General features: G+C 37.1%; 2 protein-coding genes across 9 annotated transcripts in view; one reads left to right on the top strand and one right to left on the bottom strand.

The window, feature by feature from the left end:
• Positions 1-12,062, top strand: part of Fan1 (FANCD2 and FANCI associated nuclease 1) — a 33,370-nt gene extending 21,308 nt beyond the window's left edge. For both annotated transcript variants that reach the window (XM_048790388.1, XM_015493151.2), the window contains exons 11-14: positions 3,626-3,729; positions 3,967-4,161; positions 4,701-4,829; positions 11,745-12,062. In XM_048790388.1, the coding sequence (XP_048646345.1) occupies positions 3,626-3,729; positions 3,967-4,161; positions 4,701-4,829; positions 11,745-11,882 (566 nt within the window). In that variant the 3' untranslated portion in view covers positions 11,883-12,062. The remainder of the gene's footprint in view (positions 1-3,625; positions 3,730-3,966; positions 4,162-4,700; positions 4,830-11,744) is intronic.
• A 795-nt stretch (positions 12,063-12,857) lies between these two features.
• Mtmr10 (myotubularin related protein 10) overlaps positions 12,858-23,601 on the bottom strand; it is a 52,167-nt gene continuing 41,423 nt past the window's right edge. For 6 of the 7 annotated variants that reach the window (XM_048790393.1, XM_048790390.1, XM_015493153.2 and 3 more), the window contains 2 exons: positions 17,152-17,334; positions 12,858-16,040 (listed from right to left, as the gene is read on the bottom strand). In XM_048790393.1, the coding sequence (XP_048646350.1) occupies positions 15,444-16,040; positions 17,152-17,334 (780 nt within the window). In that variant the 3' untranslated portion in view covers positions 12,858-15,443. The remainder of the gene's footprint in view (positions 16,041-17,151; positions 17,335-23,601) is intronic. The other variant, XM_048790389.1, reaches the window with a different exon arrangement.

Genomic DNA, 23,601 nt, shown 5'->3' on the forward strand with positions numbered 1-23,601 from the left:
CCTTTCGACTCAAGAATGAGTGGAGCTGACCTCTGGTTGCCTCCTGCCCAACTGTGTGCTGTTCTTAAGAGTGTTAGGGTATTTCAGTCAATCTCTGGGGGCTCCACCTGGTGAGTTAATGAATATGCCGAGCAGGTCTAAGAGAGGAAGTGCACATTTGACTATGACAAAGTTCATATTTTGGAGCTGGGACTGGCCATTTGAGAAAAATATACATGAGTTAGTTTAAATGTGCTTGCTCTTCCTTTTCATATCATGGTTGTTGCAGGCATTTCACTCAGTTAGTAGATTTGAGGTGTTAGCTTTCCTCTTAGGGCTTCTTCCTTGTATGCACAGACATGATAGAGGATGAGCCCTCCCGTACCACAGCCCAGAAGGGCCTGTTGGCCATGGCTGTACCTCCCAGGAGTGAGGCACAGTTGTGGACCACATGTGTTATGGTTGGATCCTGCTTGTGCAGGCTGTTTGTGGAGTCACTCAGAATGAGAGCTGCTTTGGATGTCTCTTGTCATAAGCACTATTACATAACAACAGATAAGGGTTTCATTTTTTACAAAATAACTGACTCATTTCTTAGGTCACTTAGAAACTCCTTCTGTTTGGGTATTCACCAACATCAGCTTCTCTTCCCCTCTTTTATTCTTTCTTTGATTTTGGTCTCAGAGAATGAACTGTAAATTCAGTGCTTTATCTAAGGTTCAGGGTCAAGTGAAGACATTGAGCACTTACTTGCCTTATAATTGGTAAAATAAAATTGTCATTCCTGGCCCTTAGTAGAATCTAGTACTGAGTAGAAAAATAAAAGTAAATCAAGGAGGGAAGAATTACAGAGGAAGCTCCTTTATTCTATATTTAAGATAAGGAATAAAGTAGGGCTAGTTGTCCTGGAGATACCCTGAGGGCCTGGCTCTAATGTTTTGTTTTGATTTTTGATTTTTATGAAACTTTTTATTATGGAGGATAGTGACCATGACTCTGCAAAAGTGGAAAACCTTGGGGCTGGGGTTGTGGCTCAGTGATAGAACGCTCACCTAGCACACGTGAGGTGCTGTGTTCAATCCTCAACACCACATAAAAATAAAAACAAATGAAAATAAAGGTATTGTGTCCAACTACAACTAAAAAAAAAAAAAAATTAAAAAAACTGGAAAACATTTCTGATCTTCAAAACTCACCCAGCTCTCGTCTTCTTTCTCTCTTTTCCTACCGATTTCCCCTGGAATTTGGAAGCTGACCCCAGGTGTCCTCTCATGGTACTTGTTTTGCAGCTCACATGGGCCACTCCTGGGGACAAGTCTTTCCCATCCTCACATCCAGGCAGCATTTTCCCTGTGCCTGTGCTGTAGGGTCACTAGTGTGAAAAACACTCTGATATCTTCAGATAGGTAAAAATCAAAGACATTACTCCACTTCAGCATCATGTGAGTGTTCAGATTAATGACAGTTTTAGAAGGATAACTACAAGATAGAATTTTATAAAATATGGGTTTCTTTCTGGTGAGTGCTAAGATTAATCTATATAATCTTTATTATAGGGAAGGGTGATGCTATTGGGGAGGAAGTGTGGAGGCCAGTGAAAACAGAGATACAATAGGCCTGAAAAGGCTAGACAGAAAAGAACAGAATGAGAATTCCAGCTCCCAGATAATGTCATAGGAGATGTGAAAGCTGGGCAGTTGCTGAAAGAAAGGGCAGGCTGTAAACCAAGCCGTTACCCTGACAAACAGTTGGAAAATTCTCTTCATAGAATACTAAATAGTTTTTATAAAAATATATTTCTGTATAAATATATTTTTCATTTTTTAATATTGATGCAATGAAAATGAGCTGAATACTTGCTGGGCTTTAGTCTAGAGGGGATTTCACATAAGGGTAATCTCAAACCCCTTTAGGGATGGTTATTTCTGAATTTCTCAGAAGGATTGCACCAAAAATGACTTCAGTTGGAGTCCACATGCATCATGTGGCTTGCCAAGAAGTTCAGGAACAATTCTGGCCTCCATATTCCTGACTGAGCAGTATATACAAAAGGACAGGAAGCTGATTAGAAGTCAAGGCCTAACTTTCTTCCTGGCAGGACAGGAGCCCAGTATCCTGGTACAAAGCTTTTTAGTAAAGTTCAAGGCTTTAGCCAGTGGCTCCAAACAAGTCCTGTTTTTGCCTCTGTTCTTTTGAATCATAGAGACAGGCTGCAGAGACCAGGGGCTAGAACTAAGACAGGGACAGAACAAAGAGTCTGGCACAGCTCAGGAATGCAGGACAGAGGAACAGGTCATATGCTGCTGCTGATGGAGACTCTGGTCTCTGTCCTAAGAGCACTTTTTTGTGCCCATGAGGCCACACTGCAGATGATTCACAGTGTCCCTGCAGAGAACCTGCGAGCCTGGGTGGCAGCCACATGGCAGACCCAGGAAGGCACATAGTGAGCAAGCAGCCCCTCAGGCCAGCCTCCCAAGCAGATGAGTGGTGTTGTCTTGTCTCGGCTTTCTGCCCTGTGCTCATTGTGGCCTTACACATGTGGACCAGGGCCTGCAGTGTCAAGAGTCTGGCCAGCTAGAGGAACTTTCTTGCCAGTGTGCATAGTGTGTCAGAAGTGGGGTCTGTTGTTTGGTGCCTCCTTTAGCCAAAGCAGTAATGTGCAGAGAGGTATCCATGTGGTTGCCTTCCCTTTTGGGTGTGGTGATATACAGAGAAGCTCAGCTTAGAATAGCTCGGCAAACAGGAACTCTCTGGGGACAGAGGTATGGGGCTATGCCAAAACCCATTTTTTAAAAATTAAGTTAATTTTATTATGGAATGAAAAATATCAGCCAAAGGAGAGGTAAAGAATGGTTGGTGGATGAATGACCAACCCATTTAATGGTATCCTATTTAGCAAAACAGCCAAAGCCCACTCTTATCCGGTTATGGACTCTGCCTTTGGCTTTCAGTGATCTGGCACTTTATTTCTTTCTCTGAGGTGGTCTCCCAGTTAGTAATGTGTGTGGGACATGAGGATGGAGTATCTAAATTAAATGGTTTTTAAGACTGAAAGCTTCTATAAAAGCCTTGAATACTGGAAACACTGGGAAGACCTTGTTCAGGCCAAAGCAACATAGTGTGTAGGTAAGTGAGGTGAAGTGTAGCAGCACCTGCTAAGTATGGGGGTGTGGACATGGCCACTGCTCCCCAGTCTCCTCCTGTCAGTCCCTTTATGGACATGTTCTTGAGGGATATTGGGGGTTGCCTGACACAGAGCCTGCTTGTGGATTCTGCACCCAGCTCAGCCTCCACCACTAAATCAGAGCTGAGGAGGGAACCTGCTTTTTTATTATTAGTATTTTTTTTTTTTAAGAAAACATGTTCCTTAGGTTATTCACCAAAGTGAAAAACTCTGCTTTGTGGCTTTGCAATGTTCATTTGAACTTTTCCATGATTACTAAGATTTTCACCCTTCAGTGGGCTTCTGTATGCAAATAATATAGTATAAGAAAATGATTTAGGAATGGCATGAAACTAGCATTTTCTTCAGACTAAAAATATTTATTATTTCCTTGAAATTGAATATGCAGCAGATGACAGTGGCATTTTCGAAAAAGAAAACAGACAAAACTGATTTTTCCTCCATGTGTATGATTTGTTGCAGGGATCCATGGAGAAGGGTCTACCTTCAGCACCCTGTATGGCCTCCTTCTGTGGGATATAATCTTCATGGATGGGATACCAGACGTCTTCAGAAATGCCTACCAGGTAAGTCGTCAGTGCTGCCTCATGAGGAGACCCTTCTGCATGCGCCTGTGATTCACACCCACTTGTGTAATAAATTCCTTTCGTATTGGTTATATATATCAGATAATTTTTGCAAACCTTTTGAGAAGAAGAATGTTTCAACCAACTGGCCATTTTCCAAATTGCATAGGTTTTGAGTATTGTTGAGGAGTCTGCTCTCTAGGCATGCTGTGAGAGCTTGCTTTCTCTGTGACACAGGCATCCCCACTGGACTTGTGCACAGACAGCTTCTTCACCAGCAGGGGCCCAGCCCTTGAGGCCAGACTGCAGATGATTCACAGTGCCCCTGCAGAGAACCTGCGAGCCTGGGTGGCAGCCACATGGCAGGCCCAGGAAGGCAGAGTGGCTTCTCTTGTCAGCTGGGACCGCTTCACTTCTCTTCGGCAGGCTCAGGTAACAGTTCATCTGTATGGCAAGAGCTGGTCCCAAAGTGATGTCTCCCTGGTCCGGGGTGTCCTTTTGGCAACTATCAAAATGCACACAGGTGTGTGTGTGTGTGAGAGAGAGAGAGAGAGACAGAGAGAGAAAGAAAGAGAGGGACACACACACACACACACACACACAGATAGCTTCTTTTTGCTTGACAGGACTCTTTTCTGTCTCTTTTTAACTACTGGCCTCTATGAGTCATTGCAGTCATATTCCTGAGTTCTGACTCTAAAGTTCCTTCTTCCTCAGATGTTCCCCAGGATGTTCACACAGGGCAGAAGCCTGATAACTGATTGAAGAGAACTGGTTCCCCAGAGTTCATTAGTGGGGATTTTTGGCAGTGGCTCTGGTCCCTCTATAAGCAGCAAAACAACCTCTGGTGTACCTGGAATCCATTTCTGTTGAACTACTCTGGAGTTGTTCTTTGTCTCCTAGTTGCTGAAGCCTATTTGAGGATCTCCGCCTAAGGAAAGAGGCTAACTATTCATGTGTTTTGTGTTCAGGATCTTGTCTCCTGCTTGGGGGGTCCCATCCTCAGTGGTGTGTGCAGGCGACTGGCTGCTGACTTCCGACACTGCCGAGGGGGCCTCCCTGACTTAGTGGTATGGAACTCCCAGGATCACCGCTTTAAGGTCAGTGGAACCAGAATGGAAAGTTATGTTTGTAATTTTGTTTGCTGCTGAATCAGAGGCCTCACTTTAGACACTACTTGTGTGGCTGCTTCCAAAACTGATTTCCTCAAGAGCTCCTGGGCCGAGGGCAGGGGTTTGGGCAAGGGGTGTCCTCCCTTAGGCTGTGCACCACAAAGTAGCTTGTTTCATCAGAGCAGGTGAGTGAGAGGAGCCATTGAGCCTGATGGAAGGCCAGGTCTCCTGCACCTTCATCATGGAAGGGGCAATCCATCACTCTTGCTGTTTCTGTTCTCAGAATAAGTCACCAGGTCCGGAGTGGGTCCCATAGGGTATAGACACAAAGAGCTTTGCTATGCTCCCTGAGAGTGAGCACCTCCTCAGTTGTTGTCCATGGGGTACATTACTTGCCTACTCTGAACCCTGCCCTGATATGCTGCACTGGTTGGTTGGTTGCTTTTTATTGAGTTTCGAGATTAAAAATAAACTTGTGTGTATATTATATATATATTATATGATATATATATATTTCCTGGATACAAGTCTCGGTTATATTTCATCTAGGTCTATGGCTTCTCTTTTCATTTTCTTGGAAGAGCAGAATTATTAAATCTTGACAAAATTCAGCTTACCTTTCTTTAATGGATCATATTTTTGGTGTCAGATATCAAAAAGGTCCTTAAACTAATAAAAGGACATATCAAGTTTTCAGAATACAAATCAATATGCAAGAATCAATTATATTTCTATATAGTAGCAGCAAGCAAACTGAAAGTTGAATAAGCAGTATCAAAAATATAAAATATTTAGTAAGGATCAACCTGTTAAGAGATATACAAAACCTAAACACTGAAAACTAAAAACATTTCTAAGAGAAATTAAAATATAAATTGATCCTTACTAAGTATTTTATATTTTTGATGCTATTTATTCAACTTCCAGTTGCTTGCTCTTACTTTATAGAAATATAGTTGATTCTTGCACATTGATTTGTATTCTGAAAATTTTTTGGTGTATTTCATTGGATTTTCTACATTAGCATTCAGATTGTCTGCTAAGAAAGAGAGTCTTAATTTCTTCCTTTCTAGTATTGATATTTTCTTTCCTCTTTCCTAGTCAGGAAAGTGCAATCAGTCATTGCACTGGCAGAACCTCCTATATAGACTGTAAGTGGGAAGACTGGCATCCCTTGTTTCTGATCTTAAGGGAAAGCTCTTAGTCTTTCATTATTAAGTATTGTGTCAGATGCAGATATTTTGTAAGTACATTTTATCAGATTAAGAGATTTCCCTTTATATCTAAGTTTTCTAAGAGTTTTTATCAGGAGTTAGTTGGATTTTGTCAAATGTTTTTAAAAAATTAGGGCTGGGGTTGTGGCTTAGTGGTGGAGTGCTTGCCTCACTCATGAGAGGCACTCAGTTTGATCCGTAGCACTACATTAAAGTAAATAAATAAGATAAAGGCATTGTGTCCATCTGCAATGAAAAATATTTAAAAATTTGACATTATTATATGATTTTCTCTTTACTATGTTAATAACATAATTTACATTGGTTTTTGAATCTTTAAATATTTTATTACATATTCTAAAGAAGTTACAAAGGCACACAATAGTCAGGTAAGCAGTTATGTATAGTTAATTAGTACTTGTATAAGTCAAAGACAGGACTGTTGTAAACTGTACAGCAGAGCTCATTGAGATAGTACATAAGGCCTTCCAAACAGTGGTTATCAGAACCACCCAAGGAAGTTCAAAGAAAACTACAGATTCCTGCTATGCACGGTGGCACATGCCTGTAATCTCAGTGGCTCGGGAGGCTGAGGCAGAAGGATCCTGAGTTCAGAGCCAGCCTCAGCAATAGCAGGTGCTAAGCAACTCAGTGAGACCCTGTCTCTAAACAAAATATAAAATAGGGCTGGGATGTGTCTCAGTTGTCCAGTGCCCCTGAGTTCAGTCTCTGGTACAAAAAAAAAAAAGCAACAGAAAACTACAGATTTCTGTGTCCACATCCCCCAAATTATGATTCAAAGGGTGTGAGTGAGGGTGTGTACAATCAGGCTTGAACCAGTGATATAGAACACAATCCTTTCTTGATTGGATATGGGTGGCTGAGGATACTGAAGTGACAAAAGTAAAGACATTTTAGACACAGAAATTGGTGATGGGTATTGAGCTTCACAGTAAGAAGCATTTCTTCATTATGGCTATGGCTTAAGGAAACTGTTGGCTTCCTCAAGTCTTGGCTGGCCCTTTTATTCAGAATTCCATCTACTCATTGCTTGATCTCAACAGCTGTTCAACATCACTCTAGCCACAAGTTACCACAGGCCAAGAGCAGCCAGAGGCCCAAGAGTCTCAAGAACTTCCCAATCGACCATTCACTCCAGTGAGATTCTTGCCTGTTTTTTAATAGAACTCCAGGCCTAAGTACTCAGTAACAATAAAATTAAATATTTCTTTAGCCCTGGCTTCCACTTGTACATATTAAAAATTGCTCAACTTATCTGTACCTTTGGATAAAAGCAGGTTGAAATGTTTGCACCCTTCTACTCTGGATAACGTGGCAGACTTTAGCACATAATCTTAGTCAAACAAATTTTTCCATCCTGGGTACTTTTCTGGTACCCAGACAACAGTATCCAACATCGTGACTTTGAAAGCATCCAACTTTACAATGTCTACCACTGCTTCAAGCACAGTATCATGGGCTTCCTCATCAAAAGTCAGCTTTCTCCAGCCAGTGAGAAAACTGGAAACACTTTGGAAAACTGGCTCAGTTCTAGGATTGTTTTTAAGATCATTTCAGCAAGTTTCTCTCTTCTGGTACCCAGAATGCAGATAGATTTATTCTGTATCCTAAAGTCTTTCTGAAGATTCTGCAGTTCCTCTGGGCCATGATGGTTCATCTTCCAGGTGATTTCACTGTGCCTCATTTCCCAGAAGAGCCTGGTTTGGAATCTTTATTTATTTGTTTTGTTTTTGCAGTGCTGGAGATCAAACCCAGGGCCTCCTGTATGCTGGGTAAATGCTCTACTACTTGATTTTTCAATCTTACAACCTAACTTGCATTTCTTAGATAAGCCTCATATAATAATTGTGATAAAGTGTGGATTTGATTTTGTAAAATATTATAATTTTTGCATATATGTTCATGAAAGATATTGATCTGTAGTTTTCTTATAATATCTTTGTTGAGTTTTGGTTTCAGGGCAATATATTACTGGCCTTTATAGAATGGGATGGAAAATAACATTTTTGGTCTTCAGGAATAGTTTGTTTACAATTATTATTAGTCCATAAAATCTTTGGTGGAATTAAACAGGGAAGCCTAACAGGCCTGGAGTTTTCTTTTTGGGAAACTTCAAAACTCTACATTTCTTTTTTAATCAACATAGAGCTATTCATGTTATATTGATTGAACTTTGGGAGTTTGTGTCTTTTGAGAAGTTGTCCATTTCATGTAAGTTGTTGAATTTTTTTGGTATAAAATTGTTCCTGTTTCTCCTTGTTATTTAAATATCAGTAGAATCATTATTTCTATCATGCTTTTATTCTGATATTAGCGGTCTGTATCTTTTCTTTTTGTGACCTATCTGGTGGGAGATTTATCAATTCTATTGATTTTTCTCAAAGAACCAGCTTTTGTTATCATTGATTTTTCTCTAATGTCTTTGTTTCATTGATTTCTGCACTTCTCTTTATAAGTTCCATTCTTCTGATTACTTTGTCTTTAATTGTTATTTATGGTTTCTTAGAGAGGAAGTTGTAATCATTACTTTGAAAGTTTCTTTTTATAAGTCCAGTTTCAAATATCATATTCTAATTATGTAGTACTGGTGCATGGTTACACCTTAATATTATGTTTGGTCGGTTTCCTAAACTTACTTATTATGCTCAATAAAGTTACTGATTATTTCTTTGTCGATTATATTGGATTATTCATAGGAAAACACAATGTATTTGGGAAGTAAATTTGCTTTGTCATTTGCAAAAAAAGAAAAAGAAAGTTTCTTTTTCTAATAGAAGTTCATTGGATTAGACAAAGGGAAATGAAGAGAAGGGAGAGGGGAAAGGAATAGGAAAGACAGTAGAATGAATCAGACATAACTTTCCTATGTTCATATATAAATACACAACCAGTGAAACTCCATGTGTGTATAATATGTCAAAATGTTATGTATATCTAAAAAGAACAATTTTTAAAAAGTTTCTAATAAAGGTGTTTAGCACTATACATTTCTTTATAAGCACTGCTTTACCTGAATCTCACAAATCTGATATGTTGTTTTCATTTTCATTCAGTCCAAAATACTTTTTTGGAACTGGGGATGTAGCTCAATAGTAGAGTGCTTGTATGCAGGGTCCTGAGTTTGATTCCCTAGCACCCAGAAAAACAGAAAAAAGAAAAACCCACAACTTTCTTCTTTCCCTTTTGATTTCTTTTTTGAACCACGACTTGATTACAAGTGAGTCAATTTATCCAGTTATCTTTCAGCTGTTGATTTGTGGTTTCCTCCTACTAAAATCAAAGGGCATGTTTTATTTGACTAGGATGCTAGCAAATTTGAGACTTAGACGTTTTATATAGTCTTACTTACACGGTTTGCTTTGGTGACTCTTCTGTTTGCAAACTTAAATATGTGTTTAACTTGTTGGGAAAGAGGAACAGTATTTTAAAATGTCAATCAATTATCTCAGGTTGATTTATACTGTTGTTTGAGTTTTCTGTGTCCTTACTGTTCCTTATTAACTTGCTCTATAAACTTTTGAGAGAAGAACATTAACATCTCTGATTATAACTGTGAATTTGTATGTTTCTTCTTGCATCTCTATCAATATTTGCTTCATGCATTTTGAAATTAGGATTAGATGCATAAATTTAGGTTGACAAATCAACCCTTTTATCATTTTGAAATGCCCTTCCTTTATTCCTGATAATTTTTTTTTAATTTAGAAATCAAATTTCTCAGCATTCTTTTGATTAGTGTTAATATGATACATCTTTTTCCACACTTGTACTGTTTGGGGGGCGGCATTGGGGGTTGAACTCAGGGGCACTTGACCACCAAATCACATCCCCAGCACTGAATTGCTTAGTGCCTTGCTTTTGCTGAGGCTGGCTTCAAACTCAGGATCCTCCTGCCTCCAAAATAGCTACTGGGATTATAGGTGTACACCACCATGTTTGGCTTCCATTCTTTCACTTTTAACCTATTTTATCTTTATATTTCTATGAGTTTCTTATAGGCAGCATATAATTGCATCTTGCCTTTTAGTCTTTTTAATCCAGCCTAACTTTTGCCTTTAATCGTGGTGTCTGGAATATTTAAATTTAATGTAATTACTGAAATGCTTGGTTTTGAATCTTAATACTTGTTTTCTTTGTCTCAGGTCTCTTTTGTTCTCCCTTTTCTTCTTTTTCTTTTAAAGATTGCATTTTTTACCTTAACTTATAGGATACAACTCTGTTGTATTTCTTACATGGTCGTACTAATCTTAAAAGTTACTGTCCACCTTCAAGTGATACTACACCATTTCATGTATGGTATGAATAACTGTGCAACAGATTATTCTTATATCTATCTCCCTCCTAGCATTTGTGTTCTCATGCATTTCACTTCTACACGTAACAAATTCCGTAACACATTATTTTTGCTTTCTGCAACTGAGTTAAATAATTAATGGGTCTATTTACACACGTAGACCAGTTCTATCGCTTGTTATTCCTTTGTACAGATCCACATTTCCCTTTGGTATCATTTTCCTAGTTGAAAAATTTTCTTTAACATCTTCTTGAAGCAGAGGTCTTCCAATCATATTTTTTAGGTCTTGTAGGACTTCTGAAAAGTCTTTATTTAGCCATTATTTTTGGAAGATTATTTTCTCTGTGCACAGAATTCTGTGTTGACAGTTCTTTTAATACTTTTAAAATACTGGTTCACTCTCTTCTAGCTAGAATTTTAAAAATTCTGGTTGTTTCTAAAGATAATCCCTTTATTGATGGTTATACTTTTTAATCATTGTATTTCTTAGTGTAGTGTACTATTCTTGATATTTCTGTGCTTGGGTTCATTAAAGTTTTGTGTTTCTAGTTTTCATCATATCTGGAAAAATTTTGGCCATTACTCAGTAAAAATAATTTTTTTTCTCCTCTCTTTCCTTTGGGGACTCTAAATGTCCATTAGGCTACAGAATACTGTTATAAAGTTTTTTCTATACTTCCCCTGGGATTGTTTTTATTTCTGTCTCCTAGTTCAGTAGTGTGCAGTGAACAGAACTGACAGAGCTCCTGCCTTTATGGAACTGATCTGTAATAAAAATATCTATAGATTGCCATGAAATAAATAAGTACATGAAGCTCTATCCATCTCCTTAGAGATATGGTGGACCTGTGAGATAGGTTTAAGCTGCTTGAAAGATAAGAAATCAGGCATATGAAAAACAGGGAGAAATGTCCTTTAATAGAGGAATAGTGTGAGGGCCCTTGGAAAGGGCATAGGTTAATCTGAGAGGAGGCCTTTGGAATGATTGGTAGGGCCCAGATCCTAGTTTTGTAGGTTAGGATAAGAAATTTAGATTCAGTTGTAAATATAACAAGTAATTGGATGGTTTTAAATAGGGGAATAACAGTAATATTTGCTTTAAAATAAATTTTCAATAATTTTATACTAAGAATCAATTTGCAAATTCCTTATGAATAACTGCCTAGTTTCTACAGAACAGAAATATTTCTCAATTTTTTTTACATATGTATTGCTTTGTATATGTAAAGAGTAGTGTAATAGAGTAAGCCATTTATAAATAATTGTCAGTGAAAATGACTATAGCTAACATCTGGGTAACTATTCAGTTTCAGTAAAATACTAATTTTTAAAAAGTTTCAGTAGAATACTAATTTTTAAAAATTTATCTTCCAGCTTGTAGAAGTTAAAGGCCCCAGTGATCGACTTTCACAAAAGCAAATGATCTGGTTGGATGAACTGCAGAAGTTGGGGGCTGAAGTAGAAGTCTGCCATGTGGTTGCAGTTGGAGCTAAGAGCAAAGGCCTCAGCTAAAGCCATCAAATTGGGAATATTTAGTTATACAGTAATATTTTTAAAAGCATAAAGTAGTATTACATTGTATTTAATTTTGATTTTATCGTCAGTTATAAACCTGAATTACTAATTGATCATTGTATAGTGTCTGTATCTCGGAGAACTTGGTGTCTGTTTGAAATACATGAATTGATCCCACACAGTGGGTAATGGTCTTTTTTATAAATGGTCAAAACCCTGTTGGCCATTTTAGGAGCTGGATACATCTATGTCAATAAATTAGACTTAAGAAAAATAAAAGCAAAAACAAAAATGCAAACATAGTTCATAGCTTTCAGCTTAGGTCTTCTATAAAAGTAACAATTTGGAAACGAAGATCCTTGAATTCAAGTCTTTCTATACTCTTTTACACATTTAGCTGTTAAATATTCTTGTTTTGTGACTACTCAAGAAGGGCAGAAACAACAGTGCAGATTCAGATTGCCTCAGGAATTATACAGTTCTCTTGAATTTCTTAACTTCTTATAGTACAGCATCTGTAGATGCTTGCTATTACCAGTTAGGGCAAGATCGCCAACAGCATGAGCAGTATTTTTCAAGGCAGTTGTACCTCCTCATCCTCTATGTTGAAATAAGGCTGCTCATCACCATTGTTGGGTCTCAAGCAGGTAGAAAGGTGATTTAAATAAATGCTAGGCCCAGGATGTGGGCTAGAGTCCTTGGTCTCCCATAGACTGGGAACTTCTGGGAGAAACTTAACTCCCAGTTTTTGTGTTTATTAAATGGAAGGACCAGTTAGGGCATGGTCTATTACTACCCACATGGCCTAAATACAGCCATTTCTAAAATGTAAAAATTGTTACTGATCATGACTCCATTTTAGAGGGCAAGCAAAACCCTGTGTGAATGAAGCAGTATGTATAGGTAAGAGAGGTATTTACACATCTTCAGTCACTGTGCTCTGGCATATTTCATATTAATAATTATGACAAATAATTTCATGGAAATTTTATTCAGCATCAAAATTTCCTTCACATTCATTCTGCTGAACAAGATCTTTCCTACTCGTCCTACTTCAACTCAAGTCATCAGTTTTAGGCACAAAGGTTTTGTTTTCTAAGTCAAGTTTTTACTACTTGAGGTTACTGCCACAGCAAGAAGAGTTTGTTGAAAGTTGTGTTGAACAGTTTTCACCATGTTAGTACAAATTAATATCCTTTCCTTAAATAAAGTTAGTCAGACAATTTTGGTTTTAAAATTGGTTCCCATCATAAAACAACAGTGAAACACTGTACATCTTCAAGTCCAACACTAGGAAGTCCAATGCCATCTGGCCTTTGCCTGGATTCCATCACCACAGGCTCCACAGGGCCACGGGGACTAGGGGTGTTGAGCTCTCTTTGGTACATTGCACGCAGCCATATTTACCATTTCTGTCACCACAGTGTCATTTTTGTTCGTAGAGATGCCAAGCAGCTTTATAATGGCCCAGACTTAAGGCTGTTAATAGTTGTTTTTCATATTATGCACAATGAACTGTGACACAATAATCATGATAATAACAACTATTCAGTAAAAATAAGACAAACCCCATATTTTACTACATTTGATTATCATACAAAAATATGCATTTTTCTATTTTAAAACAGTATTAATAGTACCTAATCTTTTTAAAACTTATAAATTCACACACACACATAAAAATCTAAAGGAGTTGAAATAAATGTGTGAGGAAAGAAAATTATACAGAAATAGGTGTTCAATTCAAAAAATAAATTTAGAACAATTTATAATAATAAAAAAGCAGCTTAGTGAAGAAGGGGGAATTATTATTAAAATTTCAATAGCAGAAAATACTATGGTGTCTTAAAAGGGTTGGGGCTGGTTTCTAATCAAGGATTATAAAATCTTTAGTGACAATAATGTTATTTGTACATACTGAAAATAGTTCTTGTTTTCTACGCAACAAGTTGGCTTTAAAAACATTGCGTTTATCCACAAAATGATAAATTTCCTAAGACACTTTTAAGAAAAAACAATTTTTAAAAGGCAAACAATTAAAGTAGAAATAGCTGTTTAGTACACATATAGGTAAAACTATCCTGAAAAAAACTTGTTTGGGGAAAGGAAATAAGCTAACTAGATACTTCACTATAATTTTTTTTTTCAAAATTCTTAAGATGGCAGTTTAAGGAACTTTAACATAGTCAGATTTGAATACATATATCTTTTAAGCAGATGAGGGTTTGTTGGGGGGAATGGCACTAAATGCCACTACCAGCAGCACCATTTTAAGGAGCTTAAGCTTGGACCTTGGCTAGGTTCTTATAGTTTGAAAACGGGAATTTCAGATCAGGAATATACCTTTTTAAATTTATTGGTCTCCTCTTAATATTGCTGTCAAAAGTCAGGAAAGCATGTGAGGGAGTTCTTTGTACTAGAACAGCAGTATTTTGAGAGAAGTACACTTTTATTTCTCCTGTTCTTTATTTGTAAGCATTAAGAACTTTAGGAGAAGCACTTCTGTGCAGGTGCCCTGACTTGTGACTTCACTAGTTATTTCCATGATGTGCCTGCCAGCAACACTTCACCAGGCTGGGAATGCTGACAGGGAAGCCAGGGATGCCTCCAAGCAGGCCTTGCGGTCTATGCAGATAGCACTCTACTGTCTAGGAACCAGTCTGCCAGAGCTAGGGCTGGATGGCCTGACAAACTTCTCAGGATTAGAACTCAGGCTGCTGTGTCCTCAGTGATTTTCAAAGGGACAGAAATTTACTTTGGGAACTCCTGGCTATTGTTATGAAGCTTAGTATGAAAAACCTATTTTCAGTATTTTAACCTCCTAATTTTAAAAAGTGAAATTAGATTTCCTGTGTTATTCATATCTTAATGTCAAAGGCACTTGTTTTATTATCTACAGTGAATACTTGAAAGTTACAGTACACACTGTTTTAAAGTTAGTCCTGTGGAGTTAAAAGCAAGCTCATGATTTCAAAACACAGTAATCTAAGTACCCAAACAGGGTGATCTAAAATAATAAATTTGGTCTCAAAATAATGAATGAATTGAGCTCAATTTGAGAAACAGAAAGTGACCAGAAAAAATACAGGAATACCTACTGAAGTCTTTTGGGGGTTTTCCTAGAGATTCCTGGAAATATACTAAATACTAATTTCTTAACTTTCCTGATGTCTACTTCTTTAGGTTGGTAATCCAACCAAGTATCTAGTAAGCTTTAGTAGGGGGTACAAAGAATGGATTATGCAGACAAAATAAATATGGTAGAGAAAACCTGATTGGTTTGATCATAGTTAAAAGAATGGAGAATGTTGTCTGCACATCACCTAAAATAAGCCAGAAAGAACTCTAATGCTAGAGAACATAAAAAACAAAAATTACATTTCTCTTAAAGCCACTGTAAAGGGAGAGTGATTCAACATATTTTTAAAATATTAGTGCAAATTTCATCTATTATTCTTATATATAAAATTATCAGTTTTAAATGCCTAGGTTAGCAATTTTGATTCAGAGGGAAAAATTTATAGAGCTTCCCTTTAAATGTTCAGAAAATACTACATTTTAGTCTTCATTTGCAAGTGTCTCAGTAGATAACCATATTTTGGCCCCACTTAAAAATTTGCTTAATGGCGTTCCTGAAATACTTCGTCTGCACAGATTTCCTACAGGAGAAAACGGAAAGGAAGAGGAGAGAAACTCTGGTGTCCCGGAGGTGTCATGAGGGCCGCTGGCTCTGAAATACATCCTGCTGTGGTCCAGCTCTGCATAGCAGGCTTCTAAGGGGCCGCTCCGCTGCTGCCGCAGCATCCTACTGAGCACATCAACTTCATCAGCCAGAAGGGAAAGCTTGTGAAAGGCGGTGATGGAGCCCCCAAGGTTGATCTGAGCCTCCGGGATCCAGCGGAAGTAGCACAGTTTCCACAGTTTTATGTGTGTTCCAGAGAGATGCGGCAGTATAACCCCGTGCAGGTCAGCTGGTTTAGAAAACCATTCTCTAAAATACTGCTCCATATCACTGTTCTGGCTGTCGGTGTGCTGAAGTGGGTCTGGCTTTAGTTTTAATATTAATGAATTTCTCCTGGGCAGTAATTCTTGGTCACTGATGATTCCATTCTTTATAGAAGATGGCATTCCTCTTAGTGTGGAGCTGTAGCTTTTCTACAGAGAAGAGAGATCTTAGCATTATTTTCCTGGAGCGTCCCTTTTTAAGAAAGACCAAAGGTATAATGGCAAACATAAACTCAGTATTTATGGAACATGGATGGAATTTCAGCTGCAGAGAACATTTTCATTCCTTCCCTTATGCTTAACGCTTATTCCAATTCTCCTTCCCTGGAATAACACTGTTTTTAGGGGTTAACTCTCCTTAAGGCTCTAACACCTGAATAGGGGTAGGAAGGTGAGTGAGTAATCCTTGAGTGCACATTTATGGCTTCTGAGTTAGGAAAAAACAACAACAACAACAAAACTAGGCTTGGCTAATTCTAGAAAGAAAGGGCAGACTAGATGTGTTTCAGAAAACAGGGTTCTAGGCACAAAATATGATCTGCCAACTCTCAGTTGCTGATTAGGCTTTGTGAGCCTCACACATCAAGAAGAAAAGTCAAATATGGTTACATTAGTAAAAAAGGAAATGATCCCTCAAAACCCTGCATTAACAGTGTTACTTGGGAAGTGATTTTTTTTTAAGAATTGTTTATTTTCTTTTAGTGAGATCTGCAGTTTATCATATTTGCTATATTCTTTCAAGTTTTCTAGAAATAAGTAGTCATCTTTGACTATGGCTTTCATTAATGTACCTCTAAATAGCAACTTCTTTTTCCCTTTTTTAATTGATTCTTTTTAGCTACACATGACAACAGAATTTATTTTGACATAATTATAAAAACATGCAGTATAATTTGTTCTAATTCAGTCCCCAGCACTTCCCCTTCCCATCCCTTCCTCCCACGCCTTGTTCCCTTCCCTCTATTCTACTGATCTTTCTGCTATTTTAGTTTTTTTTTTTTTTTTAATTCATGTCTTATGGATGTACATGTTGGTGAGATTCACTGTGGTATATGTATGTAGGAATGTGAGGTCAGATTTATTCTACTGTCTTTGGGGAGACAAAAATTAGAAGAAAGATCAATGGAATGACTACTTTTAATACCTGTGTTCTGAAAAAGATGTTTTGGTTATGTGTGAGCCAACATAAGGTTTTTTGTTGTTGGTGCCTTATTGGAACCAACAACAAAACAAAACCAACAAAACAAAACCAACAACCAACCTTCGTTCGCTTAAAAGACTTCATTGAGCCATTCTGTATGCAAGGCGTGCTCTTTCCAATGTAGAAGGGGTTGTGGAAAAGCGTCCGATCCTTTGCTGTGAACTGAAGAGACCAGTCCCAAACTGAGGGGAATTTTAAGCCCTTTTCATCACCCAATTGGATATTTTTGCTTATAGCAAATTCCTGCAAAGTAAAACATTTGAACATGTGTGAAAGGATGCACAGCTAAAGATTTTCTCATTTCGGCTCCTTTCTTTTGATGAGCCCTCATCATTACACAGGTGAAAGGTTCTGAACTAGAGCATCTAAAACCCCCAGAACAGTACTTGTTGCCCTATGAGCAAATGCAACAGACTCTTCATCGAGCTCCCAGCCTTCAAACCAGGAAGACAATAAGGATGTTAATAAGAGAAGATACCATAAAAAGTCTTAGAATGTGCCAAAGCCCCTACTTTGGAATGATGAAGCCTGGTGATCTGGTTTTCACCACAATAAATGGAGGCAACCTAAGGCCATGGGGTGACATCCAGGCCCTCACTGTGGAGGAGGGCATAGGGCTCCTCTGGATGGCAGCCTCCAGAAAACTCAAACTAAGCATTCACCTTTAACAGTGTGGAGAAAGGACCCTCATCTTAACTAACGCAGGCTACCTCAAGTTTATGCATAACAGTTCCCTAGAGGAAATAATACCTAGTACTGAGCTTGTGGATTGTAGGAAATGATTTTTATTTTCTGTTCTATATATTTCAATACTTTCCAAATTTGCTACAAAACAAAAATAAAGTTTTTTTTATAAATTAGTAAAAATGCAAAGAATAAATATTTTTAAAAGTACAGCAATTAGGAGACTGTGGCTGTGTCACAGCTAGGCATATTCTTTACTGCAATGATGGCTTAGAATCATCAAAAAACGGTTAACCTATGAAATGGCAGTGCATTTTTAAGAAGCTTTAGAAAATATTCTTATTTTAAATAATTAAAAATTCATTAAGCAAATGTACTTAAAAGGTTTTTTTTTTAGTTATTTGAAATTTTGTCCTATATATGGATGGATAAAAACAACCCATCTTCTTTAAATTGTTGAAATCAAGTAAAACAGAAGCCTCAAATTCCTTAGCAAAGTATATAAAAAACAATCACTTTTTAAAAAAAATATGAAAACTGAAAATGTGTATCTCCAAGGAAAATCAGATTTTCCACAAACAGCTCCTGACCACTAATGTCCAAGGTGGCCTCAGAATGGAAAAAACAGGAACTACCATTGGCTTATGGCAAACGTGTAGAAGGGGAAGAGTACAGCAGTTATGTTAGTACCCAGGAGGGATTCCTGATAGTATGTGTCTGAGAAACAACTTTTGAAATAGCCAAATTAAAAAAAATAAATACAGCACTATGACATGAAACAGAAAGCAGATGCAATACTATAAAAACTCTACCTTTTATTTCTAATAAAGATCTATTTGTCAGTAAATCTTGACATATCCAGAATCTAGTCAAGTAGTAGGGATAAGCAACAGTATCTCTGGGCCCAAGTTCTTCACTCAGGAGTCCACCCAAAGCAATGCCATGTCATCAGGACCCCAAAGCCAATGTCCTCTCATTGGACATTTAGTCAAATGTGGCGGTAGGCATCCTGGTCCCTTGTCCCTTTCCTAAGCTCCCACTGTGTGTCTGTGTGCATGGGTGAACAGCTGTGTGCACAGGGCAGCAAAGGAAAAGGTGGAGAGAGCCGAGGGGCAAGCAGAGCCCAGGAAAGGATGAGCTCTCAGGAAAGGCACAAAAATGATGACAGTGTGTAATAAATGAAAGCAAGGAACTGGAAGAACATTATCTTAGGAATAAGTAAGCTTTACCAGCTTTACGTAGCTCTCTTCATCACTGGTTCTCAGTTCAGTTTTTGGAAAGGTTCAATCCTTTTAAGAAAGCAGGTTTATATAAATTTCCTTCCCAAGGTATTCAATCTAAAACATGGAGAGGACTTAGTTTCTCTGAGCCCTGAGCTCCCCAAGAGTGGCAATGCTGGGCCAGCCTTCCCTCCTTACCTTCTGTGTTCTAAGAACTGGCTTCCATGCCTGAGATGAGACCAGCCTCCACTCTCCCTCACAGAGCCCATTTTCTGCCTCTATAATCAAACCCCACATTCAGTCCTTTTCTTTGGGATGCTCCTCATTAATGAAATTCTCCCTACTGTGAGTACTAATACTCCATTTTGTCTTTCATACCTGCAATCCAGAAAAACTCCTCTCTCTCCAGAATAATTTACAAAATATTTCACAATTTACAAAACATTTTCATCTTGTACAATGAGGCCCAAAACATGACTATTAGATCGATGGATCTAAGTTACAGATGATGAACCCGGGCTCACAGGTTTAATCCTGAGCGAACTGGAGGCTTAGAATTTTTCTAGACCAGGACCTTAATACTGAGGCTGAAGACCCCAGGGCTCACTGTGATGAAAATCCCCTTCTCATATAGTTTCCCTCATGCTTATATGGGCCGCCCTTTGATTTCTCTCCCTGGTCACTGTAGTATTTATGGGTGAGACTTGTTGGCTCACAGGAAGGTAGATACAACTGTGTTCAGAAGGTTTCTACACACATCAAGCAGGAGAAAATTTCTAGTTTGGCACGAGATTCTCCTTAATACTAACTGATTCTGACTGTAGGTCAATAAACTATTATCATATAGTTATAACCATACCTAAAAGTGAAATGCCATGTGACAGAAGAGACTCTGAGAACACATGGTTAAGGGGATGCCCAGAGTTTCAATCTACTGCTGTACCTACACTTCATTTCTTTTCTTTAGAACTGGGGATTTAACTCAGGGACACTTTGCCACTGAGCTATATCCCCAGTCATTTCATTTTTATCAAGACAGGGCCTCTCTAAATTATTTTTTAGGCCTTGCTAATTTACCCAAGCTGGCCTTAAACTTACAATCCTACTGCTTCAGACTTCCAAGTAACTGGGATTACAGGTATGTGCCACCATATCCGGCCTCTACACTTCATCTCCAAACTTCCTGCTCCTTGACTCTCAAAGAGAAATGATCTTACATGGCACACCTTTTATTCACTGATTTAGGAAATAATGTCTTCAGACAACACCATTTTTATTAACCAACCCAAATGTGAAAATATAAATCCCAAAGCACAACACATAAGGTGGTTAAAGTAATTTACATTCTTGATCAGTGGACTGGAAAACGATGGAAGTGAGTTAGGCAGTGAATCCCTAACTTCTCAAAACACAGTAAGAAGGCAGCACAGGAAAAGCAGAATTGAGAGGGCTTTTAAGAGAAAGTAGCTCACAAAGTAGTCCTTTGTTTAAAAAGTGAGAACTAAATCAATAGATGGGTAGACATACAAACAATATGAAAAAGGAAGGAAACAAACCATCCCAAACAGCCCATAATGCTTCAACAATTGACTTCATTGATACCACAGTGGAGAAGATGTCAAAGAAAGAATTTGGAAAGCTCATAGTGAAAATGTTTTATTAATTAGAAGAAGATGTAAGGAGTAAAATCAGAGAAAATACATCTTTCACTAAAGATCACATCAATAAAAAGATAGAGATTCTGAAAAAGAACCAAACAGAAATCCTTAAAATTAAAGAATCAATAAACCACATTAAAAATTCAATGAAAAACATCACCAATAGACTGAAGCACATTAAAAGTAGATTTTCAGGTCTTCATACATGGTATATAACCTTGAAAATAAAGTCAACCATAAAGAAAAGATGTTCCATGAACAGAATATTCAAGAAATATGGGATAACATTAAAAGGTTGAGTTGAAGATTTATTGGGATAGATGAAAGCTGTGAAATACAAGCTAAATTGATGCATAATCTTTTCAATTAAATAATATCAGAAAAATTTCCAAACCTCAAGAATGTAATGGAAATTCAAATAGAGGAGGCATATAGGACTCCAAATATACAAAATATACAAGATCCACTCCAAGACACATTGAAGTAAAAATATCTAACATATAAGTATAAGGATAGAATTTTAAAAGCTGCCAAGAGAAAAATGACTGGTCACATATAGAGGTAAACCAATCTGGATTTCAATGCCCAGACACTAAAAGTCAGAAGGGCTTGGAATAATATACATCAAGCTCTGAAATAAAATGGATACCAACCAATAATACTACACCCAGCATAATGAAGCTTCAGAATTGAATATGAAATAAAAATTTCTCATGATAAACAGAAGCTAAAAAAATTCATAACTAGAAAGTCTGCACTACAAAACATATCAAATGTTTCATGAAGAAGAAATGAAAAAATTTTTAAAAAGGATAGGGAGGAGTTAAACTAGAATAATGATCAATTAAAGGAGAATCAATTTTTAAACATTAGAAATAAATCCAAATGGCAGGAAATAAAAATCTTGTCTCAATAACAATAATGTAAACAGTCTAAACTCTTCAATCAAAAGAAACAGGCTGGCAAACTGGGTTAAAAAAAAAGGACCCAACACCATGCAAAAGACTCACCTCATAGGAAAATACATCCACAGACTGGAGGTGAAAGGATGGGGAAAAAACATACCATTTATATGGGATTCATAAACAAACAGAGCTAGCTATTCCCATATCAGATAAAGTGGACTTTAAGCCAAGATTGATCAGAAGAGACAAAGAAGATCACTTTATACTGCTTAAGATAATCATACATCAATAAAATATAATGATCATAAATAATTATGTCCCAAACAATAGAACGTCTATGTACATCAAACACACTCAATATTAAGAATCAAATAAACCACAGTATAATAATATTGAGTGACTTTAACATACCTCTCTCATTAGTGGATAGATCATCTAAACATAAACTAAGTGAAGATTCTACAGAACTAAAAACATAATAATATGGACCCAACCAACATCTATAGAATACTTCATCCATTAATGACTGAATTTACTTTCTTCTCAGCAGGACATGGAACATTTTCTAAAATAGACCATATTTTAGGTCACAAACCAAATTTTAGCAAATACAAAATAGATAATAAGTGGGATTCTATCAGATCACAATGGAATGAAATTAGAAATCAACAATAAGATAAAAAAAATAGAAAGCACTCTAACACCTGGAGATTAAAATAATACAATTTTGAATGATGTATGGATACCAGAAAAAATTAGGAGAGAAATTTAAAAAATTCTTAGAAATAAATGAGAATAATGATAAAACATATCAAAAGCTCAGGAACAATATGAGAGCAGTCCTAAAAGGAAAGCTGATAGCACCAAGCTCACACATTAAAAAATAAACAGATACCCAAGTAAATAATCTAACACTACATCTCAAGGGCCTTGAAAAAGAACAAACACCAAAATCAGTAGAAGACAGAAAATAATTAAAATCAGAGCCAAACTCAATGAAATTGAGATTTAAGAAATACAAAATATCAACAAAACAGAGTTGGATTTTTGAAAGGATAAACAAAATTGATAAACCTTTAGCCAAACTAACCAAAGAAAGTGGGAAAAAACTCAACTTATCAAAATCTGAAATGTAAAATGAAATATCATCATAGACACTTCTGGGATCCAGAGGATCATCAGAAACTATTTTAAAAATTTATACTCCAATAAGCTAGAGAATCTTGAAGATACTAACAAATTCCTAGAGACATAACCAACCAAACCTGAACTATGAGAATATAAAAAGCTTAAACAGATCAATTTCATTGAGGATATATAAAGAACTCAAAAAATAAATAACCCAATCAAATAAGTGGGTAAAGGAACTAAATAGACATTTCTGAAAAGATAAAAATACAAATATTCAACAAATATATGAAAAATGTTCAATATCTCGGCCAATTAGGGAAAATAAAAATTAAAACAGTGTACACTGAGATTTGAGGATGTAGAAAAAAGGGTACACTCATATCTTGTTGGTGGAATTGCAAATTAGTGCAGTCACTCTAGAAAGCATTATGGAGATTCCTTAAAAAACTAGGAATGAACTACCATATGACCCAGCTATCCCACTCCTCAGTATATATCCAAAAGATGTAAAATCAACATACTACAGTGACACAGACTCATCAATGTTTATAATGGCACAATTCACAATAGCTAAGCTACGGCACCAACCTAGATGCCCTTCTATAGTTGAATGGATAAAGAAAATGTGGAATATATACACAATGGAGTCTTTCTCTGCCATAAAGAAAAATGAGTTTATGGCATTTATCAGTAAATGAATGGAACTGGAGACTATCATGCTAAGTGAAATACGCCAGTCCCCAAAAGTTAAATGTCAAATATTTTCTCTGATATGTAGAAGCTAATCCAAAGTAAGAGTAGAGGGATTTAAAAACAAAAATTAGTGGAGTAGACAAAGGGGAATGAAGAGAAGGGAGGAGGAATGAGATAGGGAGAGTGGAATGAATCTAACCTAACATTCTTTGTACATAT

Source organism: Marmota marmota, unplaced genomic scaffold (assembly GCF_001458135.2).
Source record: "Marmota marmota marmota unplaced genomic scaffold, marMar, whole genome shotgun sequence".
Classification (NCBI taxonomy): domain Eukaryota; kingdom Metazoa; phylum Chordata; class Mammalia; order Rodentia; family Sciuridae; genus Marmota; species Marmota marmota.